The sequence below is a fragment of the Myotis myotis genome, unplaced genomic scaffold, assembly GCF_014108235.1.
Source record: "Myotis myotis isolate mMyoMyo1 unplaced genomic scaffold, mMyoMyo1.p scaffold_m19_p_21, whole genome shotgun sequence".
In the NCBI taxonomy this organism is placed as follows: Eukaryota; Metazoa; Chordata; class Mammalia; order Chiroptera; family Vespertilionidae; genus Myotis; species Myotis myotis.
In genome coordinates, this window is record NW_023416326.1 from 6,210,562 (window position 1) to 6,226,826 (window position 16,265).

At 56.3% G+C, this 16,265-nt stretch overlaps 1 protein-coding gene across 3 annotated transcripts in view; it reads left to right on the top strand.

Annotated features, from left to right (window-relative positions):
- Positions 1-2,124: 2,124 nt before the first annotated feature.
- The window catches only part of SUSD4 (sushi domain containing 4), a 63,654-nt gene continuing 49,513 nt past the window's right edge, over positions 2,125-16,265 (top strand). For 2 of the 3 annotated variants that reach the window (XM_036355013.1, XM_036355014.1), the window contains exons 1-2: positions 2,125-2,414; positions 3,036-3,218. In XM_036355013.1, the coding sequence (XP_036210906.1) occupies positions 3,071-3,218 (148 nt within the window). In that variant the 5' untranslated portion in view covers positions 2,125-2,414; positions 3,036-3,070. The remainder of the gene's footprint in view (positions 2,415-3,035; positions 3,219-16,265) is intronic. The other variant, XM_036355015.1, reaches the window with a different exon arrangement.

Sequence of the window (16,265 nt, forward strand, 5' to 3'; positions counted from 1 at the left end):
TTTATTCTCATCATCTCGTCTGTAAGATGAGTGCAACACTGGCTTTGTGTTTGTTGTGCGATGTCATGGGGTGAATTATGCCCCCCCCCAAATTCATGTTGCAAAAAAAAAAAAAAAAAAAAAATTCATGTTGCAAAAAAAAATAAATTCATGTTGCTGCTCTGACCCCCTACTACAGAAGGAGACTGCTTTAGAAATAGGATCTTTAAAGAGGCAATGCAGTTTAAAGGGGGCCGTTAGGGTGGTCCCGAAGATGACTGGTGCCCTTATGAGAAGAGGAGATTAGGGACAGGGAGAGACGCCAGACACGTGCACACACAGAGGGATGCCCATGTGGAGACACAGCAAGAAGGCGGCCGCCTGCAAGCCGAGGAGAGAGGCCTCAGGAGGAATCAAACCTGACAGCAGATCTCAGTTCAATCTAAGGAAGACCTTTCTGAGAGAGCCGTGGGCAGAGGTAACAGGCTTCCCCGGGAAGTACTCAATGGGGCTGGGTGGCCACTTCTTTGAAATGTCACAGAGGCGACTCAAGCATAGATCGGGTGTTTGGACCAGATACACTCGACGTTCCTTTCATTCCTGACATTCTCCGTACAAACGCATTGTGTTCCGGCTGAAGAACAGACTTCACTGGTACTTAGACGCATCTCTTGTGAACTGAAAACCGTGTGCACCATCAGCAGATATGTTTGAGCTTTGCTGATTTTTTTTTTTTTTGGAGCTTTGCTGATTTGATGGCTATCAGAAAAGCTTTAGGAAATTTACGGAGGAAAAAAAAAAAAGAAATACATATTCAAACTGCAGAGGTCAGCCACTGGATCTTGGAAATGTGGAAGGCTAACCAGCTGAGATCCCAGAGCCCCAGCGTACAGGCTTTAAGCAGCAATGAACTTGTGCTGGTCAGAATCTTCAACCGATTCTGGGCGGAACTGCCACCTCCCATTCTACAAAGCAAAGATAAATATATAAATAAAAATGCCGAGTTTGATTTGGCTCCTGAAAGTTAATCTATCCTGAAAGGATTTGTTAAAGTTAATCCTAGTAAGCGTCGGCCCAGTCAAAGCTGTAATTTCCCCACGACCACCAGTATGTGAGATTTTGGGGAAAGTCGGTAGATTTGGCGGTGGTATCAGAAACATGGTATTCATATTCATAGCCACACATTGCTACAGACTTTTGGGGTGCCACTGGTTTTGAAGTGCTGTCTGCCAGTATCAGCTCATCAGCGCACACCCCTTAACGACTGGTGGCTGGGATTCTGGCCAGAAGAGCCAGGCCGGCTGAGAAAGGCCAGTCTTGGGAGGGACAGCAGGTGGCCAGAGCCAGAGGGGATTGAGAGTCGCACGCGCTGTGGGGCGAGCACGGGCACCAGGGGTGGCACAGCGACAGCACGATCAGGCGACCTCGCCCCACTGGCGGCTGGGAGAGCAAACACCCTGGATGCTCACCCCTCCTTGGCACCCAACTTTCCGCCGCGGCGCGGATCACTCTTCCCCTGACCACCAGAGGGCGCCCCGGGCGGCGGTTCAGAGGGACCCGTGCGTCCCCAGGAGGTCGAAGAGCTAAGGAGCTGGGGAGGGGGACACGCGTCCTTGGGGATCCAGGGGGTACGCGGAACCTTGGCGTTGGGAAGTGGGGGACACACGGACCACGACGCAGGAAAAGAAGAGACGGTAGCAATCGGCCCCTCCCCGCCCCTCCAAGTTAACCCTGTGGGTGGAGAGGGTCAGGGCGCGGGGACCGCCGGCCGCGCACCCCCGTCCCTCCGTGGCACCAGCCTTTCCCGCGCTGCCCGTTGCGAGGGCCACTAGACACCGCGTGGAGGCCGCCGCGGGCCCCGGGCTCCGCTCCGCCCGGGCGGGGACCCCCGTCCAGCCCCGGGGAGGGGCGAGCCGGCCCCGCGCGCGGGTGCGAGAGCGTCTCCCGCACTCGGCGCCCCGACAGGTGCAGGCGCGCGGGCTTCCCATTGGTCGGGGAGGCGGCGGCGGGCCCCTTCCCACGCCCGCCCGCGCCCGGGCCCGTCCCCCGCGGCCGCCGCCGCCTCCGCTCCGCCCCGGCCCCTCCCTCCCTCCTCCCTCCCTCCCTCCCTCCCTCCCTCCCTCCTTCCCTCCTTCCGCGCCGCCGCCGCCGCCGGGCTCGCGAGCGCAGGTGGCGGGCGCGCGGGCGCCTCCTCGGGGGCGCGCGGCCCGGCGTCGGTCCTCCCCCACCACCCGCACCCAGCGGCTCCGGGAGCCCGGGGAGGGCGAGCGCGGGCGGGCGGGCGGGGGGAGCCCGAGCCCGGCGCCGCGGCCGCCGAGGCTTCCGTCCCTCCGGCTCGCGCAGCGGCGGCAGCAGAGGTCGCGCACAGATGCGGGTGCGCCCGGCGCGGGGAGGAGGCGGAGGAGGGAAGGAAGCCGCCTGCATGAGACCCACAGGTAAGACCCGGAGCCCGGAGGGGGCTCTGCGCCCCGGGGAGGCGCGCGCAGGCCGGGGAGGGGGAGCGGGTGCCTGGCCCTGCCCGCACCCCCGAGCCCGGGGACGGCATGGTTGACAGCGCGGAGCAATCTCTGTGGGCACCGGGCGGCAGGACCCATCCCCATCCTGGGGAGAACCAGACAAGTATCGTGGGGGACCCGGGGCCGCGCGGTGAGGTTCCCGGGAGTGAGCTGCCTAGGCCCGGGGAAAAGTGGGTTTCCAGCCCCGACACCCCGGGAGGCTGGAGACTTTCCTGTCATGGTCACGGCCGCGGGATCCCGGGGACGGCGCCGGGCCCATGTGCGCTCCCCCGCCGCCCTCCCCTCCTCCACCCTCCGCACGCGCAGCATCCCGCGGCGGCTGTACTCAGTGTACCCGCGTTGGGGGGAGCGGGATGGGGGGGGCGGTGATTGCGCTCTGGGGAAGGGGGCGGGGGAGGCCCGGGGATGGAGTCGGGGAAGCCGACCCCCCTCTTTCCAGCCCCCCCCCCCATTCCCTCCGGTTCCACGGGAGGAGCGGAAGCGTGGCCCCCGCCGAGCCCAGGCAGCCTGGGGTATCGTCCTGTGCGTTCCTGGTTGCAGACTCTTGCCAGCCGCATGCCCGCTGTGGATGAAAGATGTATTATGGAATGAACCCGAGCTATGGAGACGGATTTCTAGAGCAGCAGCAGCAGCAGCAGCAGCCTCAGTCCCCCCAGAGACTCTTGGCCGTGATCCTGTGGTTCCAGCTGGCCCTGTGCTTCGGCCCTGCACAGCTCACGGGCGGTGAGTGAGGGTGGTGAGTGGCTCCCTGTGACTGTGGCTGTGGCTGTGGCTGTGGCCGGAGGGCCCAGGACGGCAGGGGAGGGGGAGCCCGGCTGGCAGGACAGCCCTGCCACTCCCCCCCCCCCTACATCCAGACTTCTGGGTACCCCAGAACCTGAGGAGCCCCTGTGTCCCAGCCTAAGAACACCCTTTTTCAAAACCCTTGGAGTTCCCCCCAGATTCTTGTGGAGCCCCGCACAGCTTCACACACCCACATTCTGCCTGGAGCTTCCCACCAGCTGCCCAGCAGCCTGACTTCTGTTTTCTCTAAAGCAGCGGTTCTCAACCTTCCTCATGCCTCGACCCTTGAATATAGCTCCTCACGTTGTGGGGACCCCCAGTTTCATTGTTACAAATTGAACGTCATGAAAGCATCGTGATTCATCACAAAAACAATATGTCATTATAGATGTGTTTTCCGACGGTCTTAGGCGACCCCTGTGAAAGGGTCGTTCGACCCCCAAAGGGGTCGCAACCCACAGGTTGAGAACCGCTGCTCTAAAGGAAAGACAATAAGGCTGACCTATTATTCTCATTTTGGGAGAGAGAGAGAGAGAGAGAGAGAGAGAAAGTGTATTTCTGGATAATGGATGCTTGAGGACCTCTGACCCTTGTCTGTGTCCTCAGCAGACACAGTTCAGGTTTCCGCTGCGAGACCCCCTTTGTGAAGGTGAAGGGTTCGAGGACGTGGCCAGACTGGCTGCAGCCAGGTTTGCTGAAGAGTTAACTTTCTCCTTCCTTGGGAGGTGGGGTGTCTGTGCGCGTCGGGGTGGGGAGGGGAGGCAGAGGTGTTCTTCAGATGTGTTTCTGGAGGGTTGCTTGGCGTCTCCAGGCCTGATTTGCAGGAAGTGGACGTTAGCTGAGATAAAGGTGGTGGCGCGGACGCCATAGGCGGACTCCACAGTCAGTTCTGGGGCAGGGGCTGCCTTCGGGTTGTGGTGGAGGGAGCGAGATGGAGGTCCTGTCCGGATTCCAGAGCCTAAGAGTCTCTCTGCCCCCATGGCTCCTCACTGTCCATCAATCACTGCTGTCCGTCACTGCTGTCCATTCCAGACTGTCCATGAGTGCTCGCTGAGGTGTTCATATGAGAAGGACAGAGAACCATGTTGTAGAGCCGAGATACTGTTAATCAACCAAGTATAATGGGTGGAAAACCAGGAATTGATCGATACTACAGAAACCATTTTAGTGCTTTAAACTACTGCTGTTTTGGAGCATTCCAAGGTGAAGATGGGAAAAAATATGCATGAAAAGTTAGCAAAGGTTGGGGAGGGGAATGAGCTGGACTTGAACACAGAGGCATCGATAACGCAGGCCTCCCGCTCAGAGATCTGAGATGCTCAGGCTGTAAGGGAACTTGCCGTAACGCACCTGTCAGTCAGCGAGAAGACACTGGCTTGGGATGGAGGCCCTGTTTTGGTTTTTGGTTTCATTGTTTTAGGCAGAGGCAACTTTTTTGGTGCTCTTATTTTTGTAGAAATACTAGAGGTCCGGTGCACGAATTCGTGCACAGGTGGGGTCCCTTGGCCTGGCCAGCCATTGGGGCTGATGGTGGGGGGGAGGAGGTTGGCTGTGGGAGTGCACTAACCACCAGGGGACAGCTCCTGCATCGAGTGTCTGCCCCCTGGTGGTCAGTGCACGTCATAGCGACCGGTTGTTCGGTTGTTCGGTCGCGTAGGCTTTTATATATATAGATCTCTGAGATGCGTTTCCTCTTCACAGAGGGCGGAGTCAAACGGGGTGCCAAGGCGGCACCTGTGTGGCCTGCCTGGGCCCCGGTCAGAGCCTCTGTCGGGCCCTGGACATTCTTGGTCGCGCCTCTCGGGTGAGCGGGACAAGGTGGGCAGGACGTCATTGGGCAGGGCTGGCTCATTCCTTCCCCCTTCTCTCCTCTGGCTTTCCGTCTCGCTCTCATCCCCTCAAACCAGTTCCCCAGGATTTCCCATCCTCTCGGTCCTTCCCTCCGTGTAGATGACAGATGCATCAGGGTTCATCTGGGTGTGTTTTGAGGGTTGTTATTGGTGTGAGGCTCTGCCATTGGCTTGGGCATCTCGGACCTCAGTGCCCAGCACGGCCCCCTCGGCCTCCCATGAGCCACCGTCCAGTTGCACAGCACGTCTTTCCTGTCTCTCTTCCGAGGGGAGATGTCACGCAACCAGACCCCAGGGCCTCGAAGATGGCGCTGGGAGGAGGGGTTGCCTGCGACCTCTGTGTCAGACATCTCCCTGTTCACTCCTGTTTCACCCTGAACTCCCTCAGGCCACACTGTGGTTTCTGGAAGAACATGGATTATTTCAGAATTCCTCTGGGAATCAACCGTTTGGGTGGGGGAGGGCGGCGGGGAAGTGCTGGAGTCCACCTTTCAGAGATGTCTCCCTCAGGAAGGAAACCCACTTGGGGGCCCCCAAGGGGACAGTCACAGGGAATCCACCGTAATTCTAGACCTGCGCTTCTAAAATTTAAATGTGCGCGCGAAGCAACCTGAGGTGCTGCTGAAAGGCAGGTTCTGGGTCAGTTGCTCTGGGGTGGGGCCTGAGGGTCTACACTTCCGACCCGCTCACAGGCCACGTCCTGGCGACTGGGCCAAGGACCACACTTTGATCAGTGATGCTTTATTTTATTTTATTATAAATATATTTTTATTGATTTCCGAGAGGAAGGGAGAGGGACAGACAGACACATCAATGATGAGAGACACTCATTGATCGGCTGCTTCCTGCATGCCCCCTACTGGGGGTCCAGCCCGAAACCCGGGCAGGTGCCCTTGACTGGAATCGAACCTGCGACCCTTCAATCCACAGGCCAGTGCTCTATCCACTGAGCCAAACCGCATAGGGCGACCAGCGATGCTTTAGACGAAGGCATTCCTTAAGGAAGTCTGCCTGCTCTGGGCTCTCACCATCGCTCTCAGTGACCCAGATGCGGGTGGCCTGTGAGGGACAGGTCTCCCCCAGTGTCTGACCTCCGGGTGATACTCGGCCCTGAACGCCAGCCTTCAGAGAATGCTTTTATTTGATCTTCATAAAGGTGCATATTTAATAGACCCTGTTCTGGCAAGTGTGGATTTTCATTTTTGATTGCTTTCAGTGGAAAAGGAACACAACAATAGCAAGGTAGAATCGTCTGAGCTGGGAGAAAAAGCCTGCACCCAAAACAAGTCTGACAGCAAAAGCCTGAACTGGCAAGGAGAGAAATTGAGAAAATGATTAGAAAAAGAAAAGGGGAAAAAAAGAACTCGATCAAAACCGGAAGGCTTTGTCCCTGAACCCAGAGTCCATTCAATTCTTTGAGTCGTGGGAGGGCTTTCATGAGCCTGAATTGGCCTCAGGTGACGTTGGGATGGCTCTTTCCAGTTTGTCTTTTGTGACTTGGGAAAAAGGGGCCCCCACCTGGGTCCTTTAAGACCACATACCCCGGGAGGACTAACACCGGGGTGACAAGGAGACAGATCCCCACTGATCCCAGAATCTGACGGGGCATGGCCGTGGCTAGCTTCTCTCTTCCTCCATCCAGTGATGCTACCAGCGGTGATACATGGGGAGAGAGGCGTTGAGGGCCGCCTGGAATGGTCCACGTGGGAGGAGAGGAGAGGGCTACGAGTTTGCTCTAGAAATCAGTCCTTGAAGGCGGGCTCACTAGCACATCCAGAAATTATCAGGAACCCAGGCCGAGCTCTGCTCCTTCATAGCCGTGTGGGCTTTGAAAATCTCTGTTTCCTCATCCATTCAGGGAGGGTAATGCCGCCTAAATTGCAGGGTGGATGCGAGGGATGGGAACTATGTGGCTGCTTCATGAATGGAGATAGAAGTAGGGAGGAGGGGCCACACAACGCTGTACTCATCTGGCCTCTGCTTCGTCCATTCAGTACATCCTGAGTGCGGATCCCCACCCGGCTCCCAGCGCAGTTGCATGAAATGTTCTTTTTACCTATAAGAGCCTTCCTTTGCTCTTTATTTTTCATCCAGTGAACAGACTGCTCTTTGAGACCCAGCGCAAACGCCCTGATCTGTTTCCTATTTCCCTGGTCCCCGACTTCTCCCTTACCTTGTGCTCCCCCTGCACTAGGCCTAACCCTCCTCCTAGTGTTGTCTCATCCACTGGACCCCAAGCCCACTGAAGGCCAGAACCTGGACGCCATCATTATTCAAGAGAGCTGATGGTCTGAGCCTGAGATGCTAAGTTTTAGGGAACAATTTGGCCCACTGTTTCCTCTTCTTTAAGCAAAAGAATCCCATGCTCTAGCCAGTTTGGCTCAGTGGATAGAGCAGCGGTTCTCAACCTGTGGGTCGCAAACAATGAAAATACACCCTGCATATCAGATATTTACATGACGATTCATAACAGTAGCAAAATGACAGTGATGAAGTAGCAACGAAAATGATTTTATGGTTGGGGGTCACCACAACATGAGGAGCTGTATTAAAGGGTCGCGGCATTAGGAAGGTTGAGAACCACTGGGATAGAGCATCAGCCTGTGGATGGAAAGGTCCCAGGTTTGATTCCGGTCAAGGGCATGTACCTGGGTTGCGGGCTCGATCCCTGGCCCTGGTCTGGGCTCAAGCAGGAAGCAAGCAATCCATGTGTCTCTCTCACATTGATTTTTTTCTCTCCCATTCCTTCCACTCTCTCTAAAAAAAAAAAAAAAAAAAAAAAAAATCAATGGAAAAATATCCTCGGGTGAGGATTAACTAAAATAAATAAATAAACAAATAGAAAAAGGAAAAAAAAACCCTGTGTTACTCTAAGACAGCAATTACCCACTCAAGAAGAAGAAAAAAAAACCCCAAATAGAAATAATTGAGTTGCCCACAAACTAGAATTAAAAGTGCATTTTAAAATAGCTTTTTAATTGAGAGGATTGTAATTGCTTTATTAATCTTAAACAAGGTAGACTGGGGGACATCAGAGAAGTAAAACAAATTCATTCTTGACATTTGGAACTGGCAGTGAACTTGGGAGCACGTGGTGAATCAGCCTATATCACACACCCCCCCCCCCCCCCACTCCCCCAGGAGGGCGGGGGCTGGGGGCAGACATGGGTGTGAACCTGAGGAATGAATGCCTCGCCTTCACGTTTATTCTTAGAAGCCAGAGGAATTGCAGAGCTGGGTAAACTTGATCAGTGCTCATTTCGTCATGACCCCATTGCATTGAGCTCTTCAAGGGAGGATGAGTAAGTGATTTCTTTTTGGGAAACGAAGGTTTGACCTGGCCGGCTCATGTCGCTGTTTGAAAACGGCGACTTTAATCTCCCGGAATTACCAGCGTGGGCGCTGAGCTACACACAGCGAGAGCCACTCGTGTGCTATATTCCCTCCTCTCGGTGTAGCAAAATCCGAAAGAGACCTTATTTCTTCGGTCTGATGGCATTTATCAAAGGTAGAGGGGATTGAATTGGGTGAACCGGCAAGAGAGAGGTTCTTTTAAGAAAGAAATGAGATCTGTTCTTGCGGTGGGTTCTGGAAAGAAAATCTGTGCGTGGACAGCGTTGCTACTGATCCAGCTGGTTTCCAAATTCAGGCTCTCAGTCCGTAGAAGAAGCCTTAAAACTGCCCTGAACGCTTAACCTCAGAGGTTCTGGTTCTCTCCGGGCGAGAAACAATGGGGCCTGCTTGCTCTGTGGGAATCGGAGAGGGTTAGCGGATTAAGCTTCTCAGTGATTCTATTAGACTGCTTGTGGTAACTGAGTCTCAGTGTTAGATCCTCATCCAGGGGTGCATTCTAACAGCTTCTTTTGGGGGGGGACGGGTCTGCAAATGTCAGCTGTGGCATGCACTCGCTGGCCGATGGGGGCCGCCTCCATGTTTAGGTCAAAACGGGGAAATAATGATTTAGAAACTTGCAGTTCCTCTGGTGGAGAACAATCTGGTTCAGAATCGCCCCGTGGCCTTTGAAGGGCTTGTGCAGGTTTCCCCCCCTTTTTTTTTTCCTATCCCCTTTCTGTCGACACCAGCGGTTCTCAACCTGTGGGTCGCGACCCCTTTGGCGGTCGAACGACCCTTTCACAGGGGTCGCCTAGGACCATCCTGCCTATCAGATATTTACATGACGATTCATCACAGTAGCAACATGACAGTGATGAAGGAGCAACGAAAATAATGTTATGGTTGGGTCACCACATGAGGAACTGTCTTTAAAGGGCCAGGAGGTTGAGAACCACTGGGCTACACCGTCGTTTCATGGACGGGAGGTGCTCACTTGCTTGTTACCATGACGTGGAGGAGGCTGTAGTTTAGCTTCTTGAGGCAAAGAGCTGGAGAGGAACAACAGTGCCCCGTAGAAAGTCCACGTGGCCACTTGCTACTGTCCCCAACTGGCTGGGTGACAGTAACCTCACTTCTGCCTCGGTTTTAGTATCCCTGTCTGTGAAATGGGAACGAGACGGGCACCACCTGCCCCTCCCATGGTGGTTGTGAGGACCAAACGCATCAACAGGGGGCAGTGTAGTTACGCGGGGTACCGACATCACCCACAAACTGGGCATGAATGCTTGCCGTTTTCACGGTGCCAGGGTGCCCAGAGTTCCGTGGCCCCGGAAAGGAAGTAGCAGGACACATGCATGGTCATACCCACGGCCCAGGCCGAGAGGGAGCTGTGGTATTGAAATCCTTGGGTGGTCACGGATCCTGGGTCCCAGTTGACCCATCATAGAGCTCTCCATCATGACACGGTATCACAGGTCCTACAGCGGAGATTTATCTCCGAGACTCTGGGGGTGGCGGGGGTGGTGGGGGGGGCTTACCAAAGGGAATGGCATTTGAGCTACGTCTTGGGTAATAAAATGATTTCCCAGGCAGAGCGGGTGCTTGATCCCGGGAGAGAGGGTCGCACAGGCTCCGAATGAGAAAGACTATGTACCAGAGACAGGACTAGCTCAGGGCAGCCTTCGCGAAGGGCAGAGAGTTTGAGAAGAGGCCGGACAGGCAGGCGGGACCGCATGGCAGCTAATACCGCGGCTTAGGCGTTTGAATGCTACGCTGCAGTCCGCCCGGAGCCTCTACCATAGTCCGCAGGGGCCTGGCAGGATCGGATCTTTGCTTTAGAAGAGAATTTTTTAGCCATGTGGAGACGGAGGCGAGATAGAGCCCTGATGCGTAACTCTTCGCTGTGCATCTAGCGGTGACCAGGTGGAGGATGAAACGAAGTTCCTGCCCGCGGGGAACGCATATTCCAGTGGGGGCCGGAGGGGAAACGCTTGCCTCGGCCCAGGAGGGGACACGATGAGGCTGTCACTAGGGGGGGTAGATGCATGTGAAGAAGAGGCCGGACAGCCGGCAGGATGTGGGGGTGCAGGAATGGCCGTTCCCGGAGCCCCGGCCGTGGCCGTTGGGGAGGGAGGCTGATGGGTTCATTGTGGATGAGGACACTTGCGCTGCCTGCAGGACCCCCACTGGGGCACCGTCTGCCCATCAGGCAGCTGAAAACTCGCTTCGGTGCTCGGGGGAGCAGTGAGCGCTGGAGACGTAGATTCGTGTGTCATGTAGAGGGTTGCTGGGGCTGTGGGAGGGGCTGGGCTTTCCCCAGGAAGAGGGAACAGCCAGCCTAGGAGAGGGCTTGAGGGCGAAGCCCAGGAGTCTGCACATTTAAGCGTCAAGAGAATATCGTCCCGCCTTCCCTCCAGCCTCCCCACAGCTTACCGGGGAGAGATCGGCGTTCAGTGGGGTCACTGGGTGGCTGTGGAGGCTCCGGGTGGCTCCCTTCCGGGGATGCTGAGCAGAGAGGACCCCGTGCACGAATGCAGTGACGGTGGCCGGGGGACTTCCCTGCTGTCGCCCCTCCTGTACTCCTGGGCGCTGGGACATGGGAGGTGCTCAGGGCTTCCCAGGCGTGTCCTTCCCCCACCGTCCTTTGCAGCCCTGCCCCCCAGTCCTCCACGGGCTCACCTTCTTGGCTGTCAGTTCCTCTTCAAAGGTGCCATTGTCAGGGAGCGATCCCTCGGTCACCCTCACCCCCTGTGACCAGCGCTGCCACTCTGCAGCGCGTCCCTCCACCTCTCCGTGCTCTACTTTCTTCCTCTGGAAATCGGGGTCGGCACCTCCCGGGGGGCGGGCTGTGCCCATGGAGGAGGCAGGGTCAGGGGAGGCGGTTTATAGACACGGTTCAGTTGTGATGGCGTCAGAAGGGACACTCCACTGCGCCTCCGGCCATTGTGCCAGGGAGGGTCGGGGATGCTGGGCACAGCCTGTGAACGCTCCCCACGTGCAGGTCCCGACCCTGTGGAAGCTCATTTTGTGTGACACGATGTCAGGCAGCCCAGGGGGCTCTTCTGCTGGAACATGAGTTGTGCAATCTGTGCTCCGTCCCTGCTGCTGGCGCGCCCCGAGATAGTCAAACGGCTGGAGATGGAGAAGGCCCTTGTGCCGCGGAGAGGAACTTCCCCTGCAGGCCCCAGCCCACGGGGTCCCTCTTGTGGGCTCACAGAAGCCTCTGGAAAAAGCAACTGAACGTGTGAGGCAGGCAAGTGATTCATTTCAGCTGCTTCAGAGGCCCAGGAGGGAGGCGGTGCCCGCGTCCCTGTCTGCCTTCCCCTCTCCTGCTGGCATCGGTGCCGCTGGGAGCCTCTGGGCGGGCGCAGTGGGCCAGCGTCCTCAGGCGGGATGAATGGGGCACTGCATTTAGGTCTAGAGCAGCAGTTCTCAACCTGTGGGTCGCGACCCCTTTGGGGGGGGTCGAACGACCCTTTCACAGGGGTCGCCTAAGACCGTCGGAAAACACATATATAATGACATGTTGTTTTTGTGCTTAATCACTATGCTTTAATGATGTTCAATTTGTACCAATGAAATTGGGGGTCACCACAACATGAGGACCTGTATTCAAGGGTCGCGGCGTTAGGAAGGTTGAGAACCATTGATCTAGAGCATCCCTAGGCGCTTTATCCGCCTGGAATGCCTCTCATCCTCCAGCTGCTGGCTGTCTCATTCTTGAGAGTCTCGTCATAGCCCTGCAGGTGGGATGCTGCTTTGGGGTGCCCGTGGACTGGAGATCTCGGGGTTCCTCGTCTTCCGCGGGGATGCCTGGGAGTCTTCTGTCTGTGTGGCAGCCTCGGAGCCCTTCAGGAAAGCTGCCTGTCAGCCGGCCCGGCCTCTTCTTGGCCCCGAGGGTCTTCAGTTCTTTGCCACATGTGGCTTCAGGGATGCTAGGGTCTGCGTTGGTAAGGAGTCCTTATAATCAGACCTGAGCAGGGGCTTTGAATGGATAGAAGAGGGCCTTGCATGGATGTAGGAGGTAGCTGGGCGTCCTCCCCCCAACTCCCCCCCCCACCCCCCAGAGTGGCTCTGCTGAGCAGCTGCCCCTGCAGGTTTCATTGACATGGTAATGAGTGCACGCAGCTTCTGCCCTACCTCGTCTGAGGAAGGAGGATCCGTTCTTTGGGGGCTCCCCAAACATACCCGAGGATCTAAAAATGGGGGTGACCCTGCCCTGTCTCTGCAGCCAGTCGCCTTTGTGCCTTGGGTGGATCACGGCCACGTCCAAGTGCAGATTCCCGTGAGTCTGTGGTTGCCACGCCGTTAAAATTGTCCTCTCTCAGCTTCCTCCCGGCACCCTGGTTACCAGGGCTTTTCATCAAAAGCAGAGCCGGTGGCGGGTCCCTGCCGCCCCTTTGCCGTGCGAGGTCTGTGTGCGTCTCCCCTCCTACGTGCCTCGGGCTTCTAATAGCTGGCATTTCCTCCAGGACCTGCTGAGCTGAGGTTGTTGCTAAACTGGGTCATGCGCTCGGTGCTGTGGCGGAAGCTCCCTTCCACGGAAATGCAAGGGCCGGTCCCAGGCCCGTTTCTCCCTGGGCCCTCGATCTGCATGGGGACTCGACTTTTTCACGCCCGTTCCTGGGCTCAGACGGACACACACACACAGTTGCTCTCAAGTTGAAGAGCAAAGATGGCCTCCTAGGCACGAAGAGTCCAGAAGATGCTGCCCCCAGGGTGGTCTGTGGTCCTGGCAAACACAACGTCCTATTGGTTCGCTTTGCCCTCGGGCGCTGGGCTGGTTCCTCTGTGGGTCTCCGTGCTTCCGGGGCCTGGACTCCCCTCGCCCCCTTTCCGCCTCCACAGAGCCGTCCTGTCCCTTCGGAGACAGCTGACATCTCACGGCTACTCTTTCTGCCACCTCGTGGGTGGTCCCAGGGCCCCTAGCTCTGAGAATCCTCAGGACACAGGAAACATGGGCAGTTGGGCTGGGGAGGTGGGGGGGTGATGGGAGCCCCTTAGCTCCCTCGTAGGGTCAGAGAGGGGACTGCCGGGCCTGGCCCAGCAAGCCGCCCAGAGCCCCCACCTGCTTTCCCCTGAGCGGGCTCCTGCTTTCCATGCGGTGCCTGCTCTCACCAGACTGTGGAGCTCTCACCCAGCCGGCCCTGTCATTCTAGAGAGGAGTATGTCCTCTCAGGTGATGGTCCCTGTCCCTCATGCAGTCGGTAGTGTGGCCGCTGAGGACAAGGGTCTAGAGACAGACCCTGGGATGGAGTCCCAGCTCTACCGCTCAGTTGCTCTATATGCAGGGCAAACTGCTTCTTCTGTCTCTGCCTCAGTTTCCTCATCTGTACAGTGGGCACAATACCCTCGCCATCGAGCTGTTGGGAAGGTTCCACAGGTGCATATATGGGAAGCACAGTGCCTGGCACGGAGTGAGGTTTGAATACGTGTTGACTGTCAGGGTCCTCCTGATCTTCATCATTATGATTTGTGTCATTTTTACATCTGGAAGCTTCTGGAAGCTGGGGTCCACAGTTCTTTCATCTTTTCTTTCTTTTTTTTTTTTGTGTTTTTTTCACCTGACCATGCTGTGTGTGTCCTACAGACTCAGGAAACGTGTCTGCTGACTAACACACGTGCAGAGGATGGAGATGTCGGGAAGCCTAGCATCAGGTCTCCGCAGTGGGTGTGAGCTCCCAGAGGGCGGGCACCAGGCTGTCCGCTGTGATCTCAGAGCTCAGCCAGACATAGTGAGTCCCGGGCCACACCCACAGCTGGACAGGGGGCACGGGCTCCGCAGCCAGGTCCGGCAGCCCGACCGACTACTCAATGAATAGGATATTATTGAGTTGAACAGATATTGTTGAGTTGAGCACTTGATTATGGCTAACCTCTCTCTTCCCTCTCGCTTCTGACATCCGGGTCAGGTGGCCACAACAGCTGCATAAATGGCAGGAAGGACAGTGGGAGGGTTCTGCCTTGAACTTTGCCCTTTCCTCCATGAATGATAGCACCTGAAGGGTCTGAGTTCTCACTGCTCTGACCTAATGGGGTTCAAACATGCTTTGAGCTCCGATGGTGAGAAAGTGAGCTGGACTTTCAGCCCCTAGAGGCACGGTGCACGAATTCATGCACGGGTGGGCCGGCAGGGGGGATAGGGGCTGTGGGAGGTAGGCCGGCCCCGCCCCCGATGGGCGGGTAATCAGGGGTGGGGCCGGCCAGGGGGAGGGGCTGCGGGCCTATCTGGGGTGGGACTGGCTGAGGGGAGGGGCCGAGGGAGGTTGGCCGGCCACAGTGGGCGGCATAGCGACTGGTCGTTTCGGTTGTTGGGCGTTCCAGTCGCTGGCTTTTTATATACGTAGGTTATCCATGCTTATGCGTACTTAACAGGAGTGTATTAAGCACTTACTCTGTGCAAGCATTGTGTGAAGTATTTACTAAGCCTGGAAATAGGAGTCCGCTATTGCCCCCCCCCTCACGGAGCTCGAGTCTGCGTGCTGATAGGTGTTATCAATGCCCTTGTGCTTCCATAACAAACTGCCATAGACCGGTGACTTACACAACAGAAGTGTATTTGCTCAGAGTTCTGGAGGCTGGAGGTGCAAGACCGAGGTGCCAGCAGGGCTGGTTTCTGCAGATGGCCGCCCTCTAGCTGTGTCCTCATCTGATCCTTTCTTGCCGTGTGTGGGGGGGGGGGGGGGGGGGAGAAAGAGGAAGGAGAGGGAGCACTCTGGTGTTTCTTTTTATAAGGACACAGTCATGTTGACTCAGGACCCCACCTTTACGACTTTATTTAACCTTAATCACCTCCTTATAGACCTTATGCCCCAATACCCAGTCACGTCAGGGTTTAGGACTTTGACATATGAATACTGGGGGACACGAATCAGTCCTTAGCGGGTTCTAAAGGAAGGTAAATCTTCATTCTGATGAAAAGGTAACGATGAGGACCCGGAGCTCTTAGCCTAGCCAGAGGAAATCAGGGAGGGCTGCCAGGAGGAGGTGAGAGCAGAGCTGCGTTCTGAAGGAAGCGAGGCCCTTAGGGGAAGAAGGGGAAGAAGAAGCAATATGAGCAAAGCTGTAGACACATGAGCTTGCCGGTGTGTGAGGCTGGAGAACACCCTGGGGATTTTACAAGGCATTCACTTACCTATTGGTGCCTTTTATTAAGACACGAGCATTTCCTAAGGTTTGCTCTACGCAGACTAACATGCTGACCCTGCTGACGGGGTCCAGAGACCATCTGGAAGCTCAAATTTGCAGAGTTCCCCAATACCGGGCCAGAATGTTTGCTCTAACCTAATCAACCTACTGCTAGACACTCCCATGATTCCATTACAGCTGCCGGCCACTAAAAAATCAATCACAAGCGGCTCCCCGGGCCACCAGTGGGCCCACCTGTGGTTTAGGTCAGGTAAATATTGGGTTATTACATGCAGCTCGTCGGCGGGAAAGTGACTGGTGAATATCTAGGGTAAAGGAGGTTTTATCTGCTTGCCTTTTTAGGTCATTTCGACTTTCTCTTTTATGGGGCAGTCTAGGGGTGGTCAGGAAACGGGGCTTGGCCCCAGCTGCCTTGGCCGCTGGCCTCTCTGCCGAGGCCCCATCCTTCATGAAAAGGGCCGTCGCTCTCATAACACACACGTTCCTGAGAACGGCCCCGCAACCAAACCTGGACACGGGCTAGTTTCAGCTTCAAATATCAGAAGAAGAAAGTGAACATAGGAAATGTTTTGACTAGGAAAGTAGTCATCGTCCCCTACTGGGATCGAGCCTGGGTAGGAAAGCCATTTACCCCTTCTCGAATTGGTCCTTTCCC